The 20,182-nt window shown below is 34.3% G+C and overlaps 1 protein-coding gene across 1 annotated transcript in view; it reads right to left on the bottom strand.

Annotated features, from left to right (window-relative positions):
• Ino80 (chromatin-remodeling ATPase INO80) overlaps positions 1–20,182 on the bottom strand; it is a 176,831-nt gene that overhangs the window by 95,265 nt on the left and 61,384 nt on the right. The window contains exon 18 of the mRNA XM_089640150.1: positions 12,607–12,774. Coding sequence (XP_089496276.1) covers positions 12,607–12,774 — 168 coding nt within the window. The remainder of the gene's footprint in view (positions 1–12,606; positions 12,775–20,182) is intronic.

Below are 20,182 nucleotides of genomic sequence, written 5' to 3'. Positions count from 1 at the left end.
TATTAACAAACTATTATTATATTTTTTATTTTAAAACTAACTATAAATCGTGCATTCCTTGATTATAAAAATAGTTCACTGAATTTATTAACAAAATGGTTTAGGAAGGTATTTTAACGATATAAAAAAAAAACACAAAAATTGTATCTACCTATACATACGCGTTTCGAGTGAACATGTTCCATGAAACGGCGCCTTAATAAAAATATTAATATTTTTACCAGTTAGAGCTCTAGATATTATTTTATGTTATTTTTATTAGCAATTACTGATTTGTAATTTAAAGTGAACAAATACAACGAAGGAGTGATACTTTTTCTTACAAATAAAAATAAATACAAGAAAATCTAAACTTCCTTCGAAAACTACATTCATTTGTGCCAAACAAAACTTCGAAAATGATATCGTAAGCGTACAACGCATTGACATAGAACTCTAGAAGGGGAGTGACAAAACATCGGAAAAGTCAAAAGTACTTGAATTTCAAAGCATTATCATGTTTTCAACAAATCTTATTTGACGTTACAAAGCATATATTTTTTTAAACATTAAATTAACTTACTAAACACAACCTTGGATATTTATAAAAAACCTCCTGTAAAATGCGATGTTGACGGGAAAGGGACGATATAAGAATAGGTATACGAACTACTTTACTTCATTATAACAATGTCCAACTGAAATATTCAATAATTATTTATTTTTATTGCACTTACACAATATAAATTGTACTTAAAAATATGAATACCAAAAACAGATTTCCACAATTAACATTTGCACATTATTTGGTTGCATTTAAAACAGAGGGAAAACAGAACATTTCATAAGCTTAAAAAAAAAACCCCTACAAAACTCTTTTCTGAAAATGGAAGTGGGGTGCATTCGGGTGCAAGTCGCGGAATATATTATGAATTATATTAAACGATACAGTATTCTTTCATTTGAACACAAAATTCAGTTGGGGTAAATTGGGGTAAAGGTGGTAAATTAAATTTGTCTATCCAAAATAAATTAAGTTTCATTATCCTTAAATACCCTTTGTAATGATATCCATAAAAATGTTCATCCACAAGGCCGCACAAAGAAATATGTGTTGTGGATTGAAGAAGCACTAAGATCGAACTAAAAGGCTGTCGGGAATTGTAATATCTCATTACCTGAACATGGTAACCCGCCGTCCCTCTTTTGTCCCGGATTGTGACTAGTCTGGATACATAAGAATGTCCTACACAATTGTGGAGCTCTGGATTATCTGCCTAAAATAATAAACCGTCTTGGTTGCTAAAATATACACTATTAAAAAAATTATAATTTTCGGATCTTCATGTGATATGAACATTTAGCTATTACTAAAACGAGGTCAATTCACTGTTGAATGCGTATTGGTTACTGCCTAACCCATCTGACTCTCCCGATAGATCCAGGCTTCCTAGGCAATCAGGATGCCACCCAGACCCGGGCGTTCCTATGACAAATGATTACATATATTTTAATGCCCGCACGCACGGCTATTCTCGTGATTCGGAATATTATCGGACAAGATATCCGTGACGTCGCGAGAGGGCTTACGTTGGTATCATGCATTATGCATAGAACATTAAATGATGGGCAAACATTTTTTGTGGATTTTCGGGCTTCTCGTGACGGACAATGTGGGAACTGACAAGGGAAGCGAAAGAACGGTGGGAATTCTTAATGGCTCATTAACGAAAGACAAAAAATAATTTTAAATACAGCCGACGACAGAGCTTTTGTACATATATATATAAATGTATAGTATTGAATTACATTTCGTTGTCACCGACGACCACAACCAGTGTTGTCTGCCCTCTTTATATCCCGGGTCAAACTAAGATGGGTAGCGGTTTGAGGCTTCGCTAAGTCCTTCTTGGGTTTTGATATTTTCAGGACGACAAAGGGTGAAAATCTCGGTTACTGAATTAACAGAGAAATAAAAAGGACTCACAAAAACAGAAGCTTTTGAAATGTGGATATCTGGACGCATCCTGAAAATGACCTGGATAAGGTACTCGCATATAAGGTGACCAATCTAGAGTTTCCTCAAATGTCAAGAATGTATAAAATTCGACCGTATAAATGTGAAAATACTCCACGATTTAGTTCATAAGGTTCAGCGAATTCTAATAATCCTGGGTTGATTGATGAAAGACGTGGTAGAGGTAAAAGTCGTACATCACGGCTATGGCTTAGAAACATAAATGATTGCGCATATTATGATAATATAAGATAATGTAATGATATAATGATAGTTCCGCTTCTGTTCCTAGCAGCAGTACGAAGGGTCAAAATTAGGTTCATTATGATAGATAACCCCCAATAGGAGACGGCACCAGACCAATCGGATGATAAGAATGGTACATTTAATATACAGCATTCATATAAAAGTAATCGCCTAAAAAAATACTTCTAAAAATGCAAATACCGCACAAGAGTCCCAACTTCTCCCATCCGTTTGGGGCCCGTGAGACTACGGCATCCCCAATTAGAGTATGTTGTGAGGCTGTAAGTAATGAAGGGGGGAAGGAGATGGGGAGAGGGAAGGTGGGGAAATACCTGGCTAATCAGATCTGGTCACCAAAGACGCCTAATACCATTTCAAGCAACGTTTCAATTCTGAATGGTGGTCTTACACCAGGGCGATACTGAGAGTATCTTCCACACTGGAACGTACCGCAAATTAATTATTGATTGTGAAACAACACAAATTAATAAATAAAATATACTTTCTGATTTGAACCCTCGACCTTCGGATTTGTAGTGAAGAGCCTTACGCCTCGGAGCCTAACGGAGGCCGTTATACAAATGTAAAGTCATAAGTCATAATACAAACAGCGACTGTAATAAGAAAAGGTTAGGTTATGTTAAATTAAGTTATGTCATTTGTTATTTTTCTTCACCTTTCTTCAAAATTAAAAATGCCACAAAATACTAATCAATAAACTTGTAAAATATGGGATAAGTGGTAATTTACTGGCATGGTTGATCAGTTACTTATCTGATAGATCACTTTTTGTTAAGATTAATGACTGTCTATCCTTAATTTATTGCTACCAGCGGAGTCCCACAAGGTTCACACCTGGGACCTTTATTATTTATCCTATTTATTTATTATTTATTTATTTGGTACATTATTTTGTTACAATTTATGTTTTCCAGTAATGTAGGCCTCACTGGGTGGCTTGCCCGTGCTGAGGCCTTCATTTTATAATATGAAAATCTTATCTACATATTACATTTAAAGAGAAGATAGTAAATTTGAAAAGAAAATAATAAATTTAAAATTAAAAATAAAAATACATAATAATACATTTAAAATTAAAAAAATAATACAATGAAAATAATCTTGTGTGTTTGTGAGTGATGTGTGTTTATGTTGGTTTTGTGTGTTACGTGTAGGTTTTATTTTTATTTTATGCTATGACATTTTGGTAATATTGTCTTTTTTGTTGTTTAATCCATTTTGTAATTTTGTGTGTGAATTTATTTTTATTTTCCTCAATTTTAATTTCAATTTTTAGACTGTTGAAAGCTTTTATAGCATGGTATTGGTAGTGTCTTTGTCCAAATGTTGAATTTACTGTTGGAGTTTTAATGTTTTCTTTGTACGCTTGTCTAACTGGTCTGTTAGTGTTGTTTTGTGTATGTTGAAATTTATTTTTTTTGTTAAAAATGTAGTTTAGTAGTGTTTTAACGTATAATTGGCGTATATCTAGTACGTCACAGCTGTTGAATATTTGGTCTGTATCGGTCAGTCTATGTTTTTTTAGTATTACCTTTAAGATCGTTTTCTGTGCGGTTTCTATGTAATTGATAGCCGAGTTTGTTGCTCCTCCCCAAGCAATAATTCCATATTCTATTATTGATTGGCAGAGTGCAAAATATATTGTTTTCAATTGTTTTATTTTATATATGTTTCTTATGTTAAGGAAAATGTGGATTGTTTTGAGAAGTTTATTTGTGATATGTTTGATGTGAGGTATCCATCTAAGGTTATGGTCAATTACGATTCCTAGATACTTTATTTGTTCTGTTTTTTCTAGAGGAGGGCAATCGCAGATGTTGGTGTTTAAACATTCGTGTATTTTTATGGTGTTTGTATTGTTTTTTGGCTGTCCCGTGCTATTTATACTGTATGTTGTGAATTTTGTCTTTGATATGTTAAGTGTAAGTATGTTTGAGTCTAGCCATGTTTTCACTTGCGAGATTCCCAAATTCGCTATGTTATATACATTATTCCAATCCTTAGATTTGAAAAGTAAAACTGTGTCATCAGCATAGCTAACTATTTCACCGTCTATTTTCATGCTGCAAAGTTCATTTATGTAAATAGTAAAAAGAACGGGCCCTAGTATGCTTCCTTGTGGAACTCCATATGTAATCGGTAGTGGTTTACTAGTATGGTTGTTAATTTTGACTTGTTGAGTTCTGTTACTCATATAGCTTTTAAATAGTTGAAGTTCCTTGCCTTTGATACCCATGTTTTCTAATTTTTTAAAAAGTGAATTGTGGCAGATTGAGTCAAAGGCTTTAGCTAAATCTAGATATATCGCTATGCATTTGTACCCTTGATCTAAGTTGCTATGTATATAATCTACTGTACATGCTAAAGCTTCTTTTGTGCCTATTTTGTCTCTAAATCCATATTGGTTATCCGAGATTAATTTGTTTTCTTCAAGGTATTTTATAATTTGGTTTTTTAATACTCTTTCGAAAATCTTTGATAGCGAGTTTAACAGAGTGATTGGTCTATAGTTAGTTATTTCCATTTTGTCTCCGGATTTATAAATGGGTATTATATACTATTCATCAATGACGTTACCAGCATTTTCTACAATGTCGAAGTTTTACTTTTTGCTGACGATATGAAGTTGTTTAGGGTCATTAATGATGTGTACGACTGCATAATCTTGCAAGAGAATCTTAACAACTTTTTCAAATGGTGTTCTAGTAAATAAACTGCAACTAAATATTAACAAATGCCAAGTTATGAGGTTCCACAAAATAAAACACCCAATAATGTATAATTATTCATTGTCTAATATTGACTTAATCTCTGAAATCGAAATACTTGACCTAGGTATAATGTTTGATCAGAAACTGTGCTTTGTATCTCCCAAAATATCCATCGCTAACAGGGCTATGAAAATGTTAGGTTTTATAGTAAGAATTTCCAAGGATTTTAAAAATATCAACACATTAAAAATTCTGTTCACATCTCTCATTAGAAGTATTCTAGAATACAACTCTACTATTTGGTCACTTGTCTTTAATCACATTAATACCATTGAAAGAGTCCAACGCAAATTTTTGAGGTGTATTAATTTTAGACATGGAATTCCTTTAGAAACAATAGATTAAGATTTCTTATTACATTCATTGAAATTGCTTAAGTTAAGTGATAGAAGAAAAATTTTTGATCTTATATTTTTATACAAAATTATAAATTTTCAGTTGGATAGCCCTGACATATAAATGTTGATTTAATTCCATGTACCTGCCATTAGATCAAGGTCCTCTAGTATGTATTATTGTGACAATTATACCACAGTCTCGGGATATAACTCAGTTATAAATAGATTGCACACACTTGGGAACTTTTATGCTAAAATCGCAGATACTTTTAATATTCACCTTGTAAAGTATAAAGCTGCACTAATAACACATTTTAACGCCACTTATTTTAATGAGGTCACTACATCACAGACTATTGGCATTGCTTCTTTCTTTACTGTTATTTTATTGGTTATGTTTTAACTTAATTTAATTCTTTAATTTTTCTCATCATAATTTAATACTGCACTATGTATATGTAAAAAAATAAAATAAAAACTTTGTATGTAAATGGCACTTGTGCCGTAAATTCTAAATAAATAAATAAAATTCTGTTTAGTCATGGAACCATATGTAGGTAAGTGAACAAAATTAGTGGAGAAATTAATACAGGTAACCATAAAATGCGTCAGTTTCAATCACCCGAAAAGTGTTGAAAGAAGAAAGACATTCGGTTTTTACAACATTTCTGATCTGATTGCAGCGGGAAACATTCCGAAATCTCGTATGATTTCCAACTGAACAATCAAAATGCATAGAAAGAATGAAAGTTGCACAAGCGAAATTATGCGAATTCCCAGTGGCTCGTAAATTCTTATAGGCACTGTCAATCTGTGGCGGTGATCAAATTCATCTTACTGTCTAAATTACAACAATCACGCCATCTGATCATCTGATGGGTGTAAACATTCCCAAAGCTTCGGCAATCGTGAATTCTAAATCTCCCCGACAAATTTACAAGCGTTACTACAGGGTCCTACGGAAATACGTGGCCAAAAAATATTATGCACCTACTAAAATAAGACTTATTAGTCGTAATTCTCCAACGTAAGTAAGCGGAAAATATTGTTTGTGTCGTGATATGAGGTTTTAGTCAGCCGAGGAATTGAACTCACGAAGCAATAAAAATAAATTAGTTGCGATGGCCGAAAAATACAAAATTCAGGACGCCAGAGCTTACCGTTCGAAAAAGGGAACAGATTTTCATACACTTTTACCAACATGTAAGTGAGAAACGGAGGACAACTTTGACGGGTATTTTAAAGCGGAAAAGACTTAAGTGGATGGAAAACACTGAAAAATACAATTTTCACTGTGGATATATATATTACACACAACAAACAAACGTATTGTTCTTAATGTAATATATATTACACACGACAAACAGACGTATTTTTCTTAATGGAAAACATTGAAAAATACAATTTTCATTGTGCATATATATAACATACAACAATCAGACGTATTGTTCTTAATGTGGATATATATTACACACAACAAACAGACGTATAGTTCTTAATATGGAAAACAACCCGTTCTAACGTAAGGGGAAAATAGTTCACTAAAATATTTTGTATATTTAATTTGCAAATAATAAATTAATTCCACGAACCGGAACTCTTTATGTCTCATGAAGAGTCTCATGTTCTCCCAAGTACCGTAGCCAGTGAGTCTATGACGTCAGGCTATTCTGTGAGACTGGGAGAGGAGTAGGAAAGGGGAAGAGGAAGGTTGAAAAATATTGGCCATTCAGATCTGGTCACCAAACACAGCTACAGCCAGTTCAGGCAATATTTTATTCTGAATGGTGGTCTGTAATGAGAGTATTTACAACTTTTATAATGGTCAGGTTATTTCTGGTGCGCCCTATAAAAACACCTTACAATGCAACAATTAAGCCCGAGTTACACAAGCACGTGGGTCCCAGACACAGACACGATCAATGGCCGGACAATGCTACACATCTGATAGAGACATTAATACACTAATTGTCCAATTGTTTCCTTTTTGGTAACTACACAATATCTAAAGGCTTGTCACTCTGGTACCTGCCTACCTAACAACTTGGAGGAGGGGACACAATGGATGATTGTAAAGGTAAAGCCACACATAAAAAAGAGAGGATTTTCAAGATAAATTTAGAAGAATGTTTAATTATGGAACGTTTGCATTTTTAATCACAAACATTATTGTCTTTTCAAAGAACGAATAAAATTTATTGAGTCTAAAATCTGAACAGTTTTGTAGTTTTACGGTGAATTCTTTATTACATTCTAAGACACAACATTGGTGGTGGTGTTATTATGGTTTCTAAATGCCATTTTCACCAATCAATCTGAGTGGCCGCCGTGTTAACATTTGGCTCAAACGTGCAATCTTGGAACCATAACTCGGCTGGGTGTAATTATCGAACGCGTAAGCAGCGTATCGCAGGTGTAATGGGTGCTAAATGTTTGCCGCCGTTTCATTTACGGATAACATTACAAGAGCAGTTGTGCAAGAGCTCGGTTAAGAAGTTATTCCACATTCACGCTATACTCCTGATCCTGTTTCATCACTTTTCATACATTGACCTCCTTCATCTTCACCTTTAAACCGCCAAGTCAAGTCAAGCCAAGTCATTAAATGTTACCAAATGATTCATTTATTACATTTGGCAGTTTTGGCCGTCAATAGCTCGATGACCGGATTATTGGACGTGAATTCATATTAAGAGTCAGTCTAGTATGTTGTATGGTATATGGTCAGTAGCGTGAGTTCGATTGGGTCCCCTAATGGCCGCGATTAAAACGCCATTTGAAACAGGGAAAAGTTAAACGTGCGAACAACTCGTGATAACGATCCGACTCTTTGTACAAAAAACACCGGATTTCGTGTCGATATAGATTTGTATTCATTGAAAAAAGGAAAGAAAGAATAATAATTTATGTGGCAATCGTGGAGAATCACGACCCGATAATAATTCGGTGTTTTAAATGCATCGGAGATAGTAGGTATTATTTCTCAGTATGCTAAGAATTCTATACCGAATCACTTGAATCTCAGGTATTTTTTATCCAAATCATGTTTGTAAGTATGTTTCCGTTACATAAACCATTAATAAAAAAGCTAAATGCACGTAAAGTAGAATAAGTCTTTTCATTACAAAGAGTCATTGATAATAATAAATAATACTTAGGTCAAAACCGGGCGCTGTGCAAAACTAGAAAATTACTTAAGCAGGAAAGATATGAACAGTCGATATGGGCAGTTTCAAGCAGTGACTGAATATAATAATCATGGAACAATAACATTATAAAATAATACAGCAATCCGTGAATTACGAATACTATTATAGTTAAATTATTTTGAATAGCTACGCCATCTTATAAATAGATTACGAGACGTTCACATATGTTCGTAGGATCTACTGAATTTTTAGAAATGAGGTAATTTCCACAAAATCATTTTATTGAGAATTTAGATGGGTGCCGCAGGTTTGCTTAGAAAAAAATGGCTAATTGTTGCACATTCACTTATGGATATGAGTATATACTCACATACTTTGAATATGAAAATAAGATTTTAAATCCGATTTGAAATCCTTTTTTAAGATCTATTTGAGCTTCCGGACCTAATACTTCGAAAGCTTTGGCCAATAGAAAATAAATAACATTATTTTATCAATTCTCATGCAATCGTTTTTTCGCATTTTAGCATCGAAGTAATTTGTAGTGCAGCGACAACAACATGTGTTTAAAATGTAAACTTCAGTGCATGTTTCTTGTTTAGTTTTTAGCATGCCATTGGGCGGGACTACGTGCCAGGGAGGATTAATGTAAACAGGGTTGTTATATCAATCAAAGGGTCAATTTAAATATAAACTTGACTAGGGTATTTATATTCAACAAAAGTTCTCATTTAAGCATCAAAAAATGGAATATCAAAATTATTGCAGATGGTTAAAAAAAATTAACAATAAATAAATTGTTGATAAATTGACTCCTTCTGATATCGAAATCATATGGGTTAAATGGGTAGGAAACAGAATTTAAAATGCAAAAGTGTCAATTATTAATTATTAATTATTATTAATTATTATAAATTATTATTATTAATTATTTTATCCGTATAAACATTGTAATTAAATAAATGTGGTTAGCTGGAAGAAATGGGGTCTACCCATAAGCTACACCTTTTGTAATTTTTATTTTACAATAAATAATTTTTGATTTGATTTGATTTGATAATAAAACGTACGGAGAAAATAAAAGATTACATACCACCTCTATATATTGTTTTATATTGGCAAACAGGAGGCACTTACTGCTGTCAACAATAGAGCAGAAATGTGTTCCTGGGATGCAGCAAAATCTCCAGAAAGGATCTGTCTATAATTTCCACCGTGAGCTTTGAAGCTTCCAGATGATAAAATCTGTCAAGAATAAACGGATTTCACTTTCAAGGGATTAAACTCGAAGTAATTGTGTTCGTCATCGCAACGATTTTCAGCTAGCAACATAAAACCTGTCCAATTTTAAATTGGATTTGACTTTCAAGCGATTAAACTCGGGGCTCTCGCCTTTTAATCAAGACCCTCGGCACATTCGGCGACATTTCATGCAACGTGCATGTTTATGACATTCACACTGTGCAGAGAAAAGGTGAAAGTTCCACTCAAACTCAAAGCCCAGGTGACCGAAGCAAAGAAAGCTTTCGGGGTGATCGCCCCGGTATTGGCCCTGGGTCAAATGGGCAAAGTCAACAGATAGGCATCTTGCACGCTACCCCTAAGGTACAATTTCCAAACCACCCCTAGTAGTGCCGATATTACTATCCACTACCCAGTTCATTGCAAATGTTAGGAGCGAGTTACTCAAGATAAGAAGAAAGTGAAGTTATGTAATTCAACCCATAATCTAAGATCTTTCTTGGGTAAAAGCTATTAGCATTGTTTTTTCGAATATTGACCCCGTTTAGAGGTTAGAGAAAATAGTGGTAAAAATTAGCAGACCACTTTTTCAAGTATGTATATTGCTTTCTTATGTAGGTATGGCTAATTTTCTTAGGCGATTGTAAAACTAACGTCAGCTTGTTGAATAGTGTTTTTTATTACACCCACTACTGCGCATAAAGAATAGTTCGGGTCACCATTTTGCTTCGTTCTGATAATTTTGAAATAACTACGAGAAATTTATAGCTATCTTAGGGTACGTATACATTTGCGAACCGTACTAGGAATTACGGGAAAGGAACGAATCAACTGCAAGCTGAGTTTCGCGCCATTTGCTGTTGCTTCGTTTCTTTCCCATAAGTTGAGGTTCAGTTCGGCTCGCAGATGTATACGTAGCATTAGAGATTGTCGATGTTGACCAGGCAGTTAAATACTTCTACGACACCCCTATGCGCGTATTTTGATGAACGTTTTCTAAGGAAAACTATCCCAGATGTTTATCTCGCGAGATTATCGGGGAAGCGACGATGAAGCTAATATACCATCAGCGGTGGTCAGGTTTGGAGAGTGACCGTGAATTTTATCGTACTAGATTTAAAAATAATATTTCAATAGCCCATAAACACTATATTTTGAATGCAGAAAACAATGTAACGATCCGAAGTCATTCTGGAAATATATTTCCGACAAGAAATGCTACAGTAAGTCACATTAACCTCAATGATTGCACACACAAAGGAACCGATATACCGGAAGTTTTCGCATAGCATTTTAAATCGGGAAAAGGGTAATTTTCAATCTTTTGTGTTAGGACAGTTTAGATCAAAATATCTGTATTGAAAACGTTGAAACCGTGGATTTCAGTTTAGCAACAAAAAAATTGAAACCAAAAACATCGTTTGCTCCTGATTTAATTCCACCCTTTGCCGTTAAGGGATTCTCTGATTTATTTGATCTTACGATTAAAAACGAAATTTTTCCTAAACTATGTCTTAAGTCACCCCTTTAAACAAAGATGGCGACGAGTATATCGAGCAACCAACTACCATCTTAGAGCGATTTTGTATGTGTATGTGTATGTGTGTATGTGTGTATGTGTGTGTGTGTATTGATTTAATTCCACCCTTTGCCGTTAAGGGATTCTCTGATTTATTTGATCTTACGATTAAAAACGAAATTTTTCCTAAACTATGTCTTAAGTCACCCCTTTAAACAAAGATGGCGACGAGTATATCGAGCAACCAACTACCATCTTAGAGCGATTTTGTATGTGTATGTGTATGTGTGTATGTGTGTATGTGTGTGTGTGTATATGCATGCGCATTGAACAATTTATAACAATATTGAAATGATGCCACTATTAAATTTGGGCAGTGAATCCGAAAAAATTTCGATGTTAGAGTTAAGACAAATATTATTGTAAGTGTGTGAAGAGCACGGTTAATTGAGAAATTAGAAGCTGCAATTGTTTTGTAATTAGGCATGCATGTGAAATGTAACTGTGTGTTGACATTACGTGTAACCTTTTTTGCCCATATGTTTGTTTGTTTATGTTTATATTTATTTATGTTATGTTTGTTTATGTTTATTATGCCATATATGCGTGTCTGTTCACACAACATGAATTATTATAGGATCGTTATGTTTGTGTTGAATTCAGAATTCAAATAACGAAGAAAAAAATAGATTGCTTTCACCTGTCCAAGGATAAGTTACCCTTGACGGGGGGAGGTTTGATAAAAATGTTGTCGTTGCAATTTTGACGTAAATTTGCATATTTTAACTGGAAAAACATTAAATATTTAACGCTGAAATAATTATATTTGTGGCTGCAATGTGGGTTGTTGAAGCATGATGTTATTTCCTTTTGAGCCGATAAAATTATTTCCGATTATTATATTTCTTTGAAAACTCGTCGACGAAGCACTGACGACCGCTTTCAACAATCAAACAAAGTGACCGCTAAGTAAAAATGTCGCTGAAATCAAAATAATATTTAAACCGCGGTAACCTTAAAGTTTATCAATTTGTAAGTGTTAAGAGGTTCCAAAGAATACGAAACGTCACATATGATAATCCAAAACTGCAATACGATCCTTTACGAAATAAAATAATTAGTTTGAATAATAGATAGAGGGTCGCAGAGGGCCTGGTAGGAGACAAATGTCTTGGCTGCGAAATATACGAGAGTGAACCGGCATTAGAAGTGTGGAGGAGCAATTCCGGGCAGCGCAAGACAAAGAGACATTTTCTAGAGTGATCGCCAACGTCGGGGGGACCTGATACGGCACATGAAGAAGAAGAAGTTTGAATAAACTCACCGTGTCCGCAGCTGTCAAGTTGATGCCCAGCCCTCCGGCTCTTGTACTGAGCAGGAAGACGAAGATGTCTGATCTGGCCTGGAAGTCTGCCACCATGTCCCTTCTGGCGGATATCTTGGAGGAACCGTCGAGCCGCATGTATTTGTGCTTTCGGTGCCACATGTACTCCTGTAGAACAAATCTAATTATTATTATTTGAAACCGCACAAGAATCTCAACCGTCTGGAGCCAGTGAAACTATGCCATCCTCAACTGAGGTATATTGTGAGGCTGGAGTTTGTGTGGAGGGGAAGGAGATTGTGAGGAAGAGGCAGGTGGGGAAGTACCTGGCTATTCAGATCCGAGCACCAAACACGGCCAAAGCCATTTCAAGCACCTTTTCAATTCTGAAAGGTGGTTTTCAACCAGGGCGATACTGAGAGTATCTTTAGAGAGGGTCGCAAACATAAAATATATTAATTTAATTGGGTAAATTGTGAAATAACACAAATTAATCCAATAAAATTTACTTGGGCACGCCAGTATTTGAACACGCGACCTTCGGCTTCTAGTCGAGAGCCTTACCACAATTACTAGCGCAATTACTATCGCAGGCCCGTGAAAATGATGAGATAGTTGCGGCGCTATTGCTTACTAATTTATCTAGTAGTAGTGCGCGGTGACCGGATTATTAAGTTTCCGGCCGTTCGACGTTTGAGTGTTGAAAAATTGGACTGATTAAAGGCGAAAAAGTATCAAATAAACTTTTTCGCTTCGTGTCTCATCATTGATGTATAGTCTATGTGTCTAATCTATATACAGGGTGTATCGGCACGTACCCGACAAACTTTAACCAGCTATTCCTTAGCACATTTGGAGTAAAAAATGTTATGGACACTTTGCTGTCCGGTAACATTGTTTTTTAATAAAAAATTTACTATTCATATTTTCACCACATGTCACCAATGTTTTATTATTTGTCAAAGAAATTTTTGTTTGTTTAGATTCTAAACAAACAAAAATTTCGAAATTGATGATACTTAAATAATTCAAAGGAAAAGTTTTAGATATCATTGAACCGGAGTTACAGTCATAGCCTAAATTAGTATTTGTAATTACTTTCAAATTTCGAATACCATTGTTGGGAAAAAGCAGATGTCGCCGCAAAAGATAAGCTAAGGATGTAAAAAGAACTTCAGGATTTCAGTGGGTGAAAGATTGGAAAAACTGGAGATATTTGAGGGAGGCCCTCAAATATCTTCTTTAATATGTACATATAAGCACAGAGCCAAGGTAGGAAATTAGAAGAAGGTACTTACCCACTGATACTTTGGTAAAAATATATTATGCTCGATTACACATACAGGGGATAGAAAATTCAGGATATACCTAGAACGGTAGAACGTCCCATAATGTTATGTAGTGGAACTTACGCCAATGCAGGCTATTCCATATCATGGTACTAGCAATCGGACACCGAAAGTTTGCAAGTATTTTATTTATTTATTTATAATGTATTACAAAAAACATGGTAAGTAACACATTATTCCCAATGAGTTGAGATAAAACTCATTACGGGAAGTACAGACACATAAAATACATTTTACAAGGATATTACACTTTTAAAAAAATACAACATATTGAAAAGGAAAAGAAAAATAAATAAAAAAGGAAAAATACATTGTTAAGAATAGAGATTTTAGAAATACTGAGAGACATCTATACACATGAAACATAGTAAACCAACATATGAAAGCGAGCGAAAATTCACTGGTTTAAAAACATTTTCAGGAAATAATCTTTAAGCGTTTTAACTAATATTTTTTTGTTAGTTACTGATTGCTTTATTTCATTAGGTAATGCATTGTATTGTCTATATGCAATATATTGTAATGAGTTAATACCAAATTTTGTTGTGTGGGTAGACGATGCTAGGTGTATTAGTAAAACTTTCATTTACAATTTAAAAAAATAATATGTGTTATAAATAAATATAAGGGGTCTATGTGCTGTGAAAATGTTTATTTAAACAGGACTTATTTAAAATAGAGCTAAAATCTTTCGACAATGTCCCGAGAAGAATTTAAAGAAACACTGTGATTTTTTCATATCGTAATGTGTTAAATAACAAAACAAATCTGTTTTTTTTTTTAATTTTCGGAGCATTTTACGTGATTTTTTTCTATCAAGGGAATTTCAGGAATTTAATTTTTTAGCATAACAAATGTACGGAGATTATCTTAAAAAATGACATATATTTTTTATTATGGAAACTTCGGTTCGTGTAAGTGTTCGGTAGAAATTCGGAATGCCGGGTCTTAAAAGAATAACAAATATAACCACATAGTACACATTATTTATTATTTTCATACACAACCGACCATCAATTATATACATATCGCTTAGTTTTTATAGCATCGGTTATTTTATATTTATTACCTTACTTTATTTTATCTTACTTCTTTCAATTCTTAATATTTCATTTAAATTTGTTTAATGAACATAATTTCAACACAGCACATTTTTGTTTACCTACATAGTTTGTCACATAAAATTTGTAAAATGGGGTCTAGAAGCTCACATTACATCTTTATGTTCTGGGTCTTTTCCAGCTCAGTGGAAAAGAGTTATTTAACACCTATTCATAAAAAAGTCGATAAAAGCGATATAAAAAAAACTACAGACCAATTTGTATAATGTCTGCTTTACCGAAACTTTTTTAGAAATTAGTGCTAGATATCATTGTAAAACCTTTCAACAACATTATTGTTCCTAACTAACATGGCTTCATCACAGGTCGCTCTACCTCAAGTTATTTAATGATTTATGGAAATTACATATCTGAATCTCTTGGTCTCAAACAACAAGTGGACAGTATTTACACTGATTTTAGTAAAGCTGTTGACAACAAGTGCTTATATATAAACTCCGATTGTTGGGCATCAAAGGTAAATTATTGAGTTGGATTATTAGTTGTCTTAGCAATGGGGTGCTTAGAGTAAAGATTAATTCTGTACAATCTTATATGTATATTTGAGGCCACAAGCAGTGCCGTCTTAAACTAGGCTGGGGCCCTTGGGCACACAAGAATTTGGGGCCCTTTTGGAAAGTAAAAAAGCAAATTATAATACCATTTTTTTACTAAGTATGACCATTTATTATAGGTAATCAAATACAGTATGATATAATATGTCATTAATGAAATTAGAATGCTGCTGGTTTTTTGGTTACGATTACGATAACGGTTTCTTTCGGGATTTCTGTTGAGCAAAATCTTCTATTATATCCTCAAAGTCAATTTTTTTAAGGATATCACTTTCTATGCACATAATTGAAAAATTACTCAGACGTTCTTGTAACATTGTTGTTCGCAATTCATTTTTTATTCTTCACTCCTCTCCTATCAGACTTCCCTTCCCTTTCCCTAACAAAGCACCACTTTGAATTTTAAATTGAATGTTTTGTGGATTAATTTTGAGCTATCATATATTTTATTGACCGAAACACATTCCTAGAACAATAAAATATGTACCAAAACAACATTAATTGCGTTAATTTGTTAAATTGATAGGTTTTACGATGTTTTCGTCAAGTATCACGCATCAGATTTGCATCGCGGGAAATTTGACATTTCGATTCCAAAGATAAATTATTTAAAAATATTCTGGTGTTGCCAGGTGAAAAAAACTAGTGGCTATATAATCAATGATGTTGGCGCAAGCGATTCTGACCTTGTTCTTTATACAAATTCTGTACACAGAAGGGTCAAAATCGCATTCAAAATTTTTTCCGCGCGCATGCGCACACACCGCCCGCATTATCGCGTTTCGCGAGAGAAATTGTCCCCTGAGAATGGGGGCCCTGGGCACGGGCACCGTGTGCCCTTATGGTGAAGACGGTATTGGCCACAAGTGGTGTTCCTCAAGGGTCCCACCTCGGCCCAATATTTTTATTACTATTCATCAATGACATTGTTGACCAATTTAATGATGTAGAAGTTCTGCTAATTATCTGACGACTTAAAAATATATGAAACGTATAGGATTGCTAAATTTTACAGACTAACTTAGAACAACTTCATCGACTTGGTGTGAACAAAATGCTTTATTTTTGAACATCCAGAAATGTCAAGTAATACGATTTTCCAAAACTCGTTATAATATCTTACATAAATATACATTAAATAATATTAAATTAATGCCAGTGCCACAAATTCGTGACTTGGGTGTAATATTCAATGAAAACTTGACATTCATTGCACACACAAACTATATAACTAATAAGGTTTTAAAGATGTTTGGCTTTATTTGCAGAACTTACTGATTTTGAGTCCTTAGATTGTATGGGAACCCTCTATATTGTCAGAAGTCAAGTGGAATATAATTCACCAATTTGGGTCGCCTTTATATAAAGTTCACTCAGACAATACAGAAAGAGTTCAGTACAAATTTCTTAGGTACGTCAATTTTAAGCTCAGAATTCTAATTGATTACATTAATTATGTCAATTTTATGAATATATTGCATCTAATAACATTGTCAGACCTGGTTGTGATACACAGAGTAATTAACAACTTAATTGACAGTTCTGCCATCGTTGCCACTATTAAATTCCATGTGCCGACTAGGAATAACTCACTGACCAATAGGATGCATGATCTGGGCAACAAGTATGGGGGTATTATTGATATATTTATTGACTCCATTTATAGAATTAAGCGTAATAAATACCAGCACTTTGTTGAATTCTACAAAATAGAGTAGAGTTGGTTATGTGGTTTTAGTGATTTGTCTTATATGTAGCATTGTTCTAGTTTATAATATATATTACATGTTACTTTTACAAGTTATACTAATATAATTTTATATTAATCAGCTTTAAATTTGAAAACATTAACTACCTCGTTGTGAGGTTAGTGAAGATGACCAATGATGGGTTTGTGAAAGCGGTCCTAGAAGAAACCTGTAACTTTTTTAAATAACAAGAAAAAAGCAACGCCGGCTGCTTAGCTTTTCTGCGACTTTAACCAAATTTTGTTGGCGCTAATGTGTTTCAACTTCAGCCTACCTTGGAAATAGAATTGCGTTATATAAACACTTAACAGGCAACCTGAAGACAGATATCACAAAATACTTCGATGTTTAAATTCTCCCTTCGAAGATGAAGATGATGATCGACGCCAATTATATAATTAACTTCAACACTGCAGCTTTATACAGTCTCTTGGGCAACATCTCCCATCCACCATCACGACGAATAGCTGGGTACTTGCTAGGTATTGGTATATTTTTGACATGGCAGCGGAGGCAAGAGTTGCCATCACTCATGTGCCAGTTTCGCAAGTCGGACGTTCCGCGGTTTTACAGTATTTTGGATTTTAACACTCCCGCTCCGAATGGGGTAATACTTTTAGAGAGTTTTATACAATATCTAAGTTGTTTTTTTATATCTCATACTCTATAATATAATCCTAGAAAACTATTCGTAAATCGAACTGCATTTACACAAATATATTTCGTTACTATTTTATTAGATATTAAATACATAATATATCATAACAACGTGAGGGCGGTGGTAAAGGGTGCATTTTACTGGAAAGGGATACAATAATATCTCTTTTACCTTTTCTGAATATTTTAAAAGAGAGACGTATAATTCTCACATGGTTGTGCAATCTTTTTAAACAATATTTAAAGGAGGGTTATACGCCTTTAGATTGGAGAAGGGCTGTGATCATGCCGTTATACAAAGGTTAACGGTCACGTATGGCATGTGGGAATCCTAGGGCTATTAGCCTGCTAAACTTAGTGGGCAAGCTGTATAGTAGAATTTTGATTGAAAGGGTAAGAAAGGAAACAAAGGAAAAAATATTGGATGTACAAGGTGCTTTTATGAGTGGAAGGGGGTGCATGGACCAGAGCTACTCATCGCGTATGCTCACTCAGAATTTTTTGGTAAAAAACCAGAAACGTTTTTGTGCTTTTGTAGATCTACAAAAAACATATGACCGAGTCGACAGGAAAAAGCTATGGAAGGTGTTATCCATACTTGGACATAATGAATACGAATATTACTCAGGCAATTGCGTCTCTGTATGAGGGAAGCGTTGCATGCGTTAGGGTGAACGGTGGTTTACGGGGTAGTTTGATATAACAAAAGGCGTTAAACAAGGCTGCGTAATGTCACCGTGGTTATTAAAATTATACATGGATAATTTTATGCAAGAATTGAAAGAGGTGGGATTGGGCGCGAATTTGGGTAATATTAAAGTATGTTGCCTGTTTTATGCTGATGATGCGGTGCTGAAAGCTAACAGTATGGAAGATCTACAGACTCTCGTGTCTAGGATGAACGAAGTATGTAAGAAGAATGTGTTAATGATGAATGTGAGTAAGTCTAAAGTAATGGTGTTTGAAAAAGAGAGTACGAAAACAGTGTGCAATATAGTTGTGAATTAGGAATACTTGGAGCAGGTGGATGAGTTTGTGTATCAATATAATACGAGTATTATTGAAAGAAGGGTAAATGCAGGTAACTCCATTAATGGAGGACTGAACTCGCCGTAGGCGCTAACAATTTTTTTTCCAAAGAAGCTTAGTTAGTAATCCACAACGGAGTACTTGTACCTACCCTGATGTATGGAAGTGAGGCATGGAACTGGCAGAGAAAGGATGACAGTAGGCTGAATGATGTTGAAATGAGATCCCTGAGGCGTATGTGTGGTAAAACCATAAATGATCGTGCGAGAAATGAGGAGATCTGCTGTAAGCGTAATGAGTAAGATTAATAAAGGGACGCTTATATGGTTTGGGAATGTAGAGCGAATAAGCGAAGGAAGGAGTGAAAGGAGAATATATGATGCGAATGGTAGCAGAAGTCGGGGACGCCTATATTTTTTTAAATACAATAAAAATAAGGTGCAGTTCAATAATTACAATAACATTGATTTAAAAAATAAGTATTGAGTAAATTTTGTTAGACAATAACGTTTTTATTTGTATTGCAATGTAGTTATATCATCGCCTCACTTCCATGGACATTATTATTGGCACCTACTGAATTCAGTCGTACATTAAATGCATTTTCTACATTCACCCTTCTGTTATACCCTTTCGAAGGATGATGTCAATGATACAAAAAAGGCAATTTAGAAAAACATTTTTATTTGATCGCATAATCCTGGTCACCCGCACAATGCCCTCGTGTGAAAGGTACTTACCTCGGAAATGAATATTTCGCGCTTCGCTCAGAAATGGGACGTAGGATGAACGCGACATGTTGTGATTGATTCATTGATCGCACCTCGGTGTATTATTATCGTATTTACGCAATTCTGTTAAATTGTGTTATAATGTCGATAAGCGCGAATTATCCGACGGATCGTGGGATTAAACAATGTATTATCATGTGCGGGTAAGGTCGTGGATTAAATTCTTGTCGAAATTTAGATAATAATTTTGGTGACAATTCTGGTTCAACGCTCCTAAAATATACAATACTTTAAACACCGATATAAAGACTATTATATACTAATTAATTATATTCCCCTTTTTACTATCTGTGTTCAACATTGGCTATTTGAAAGGGGACGAGCCTT

This window comes from Hesperophylax consimilis, chromosome 15 (genome assembly GCF_061612785.1).
Source record: "Hesperophylax consimilis isolate HC1 chromosome 15, BYU_Hcon_1.0, whole genome shotgun sequence".
NCBI lineage: Eukaryota > Metazoa > Arthropoda > Insecta > Trichoptera > Limnephilidae > Hesperophylax > Hesperophylax consimilis.
Note: the sequence above shows the minus strand (reverse complement) of the source record. Positions and strands in the feature narration are given on the sequence as shown.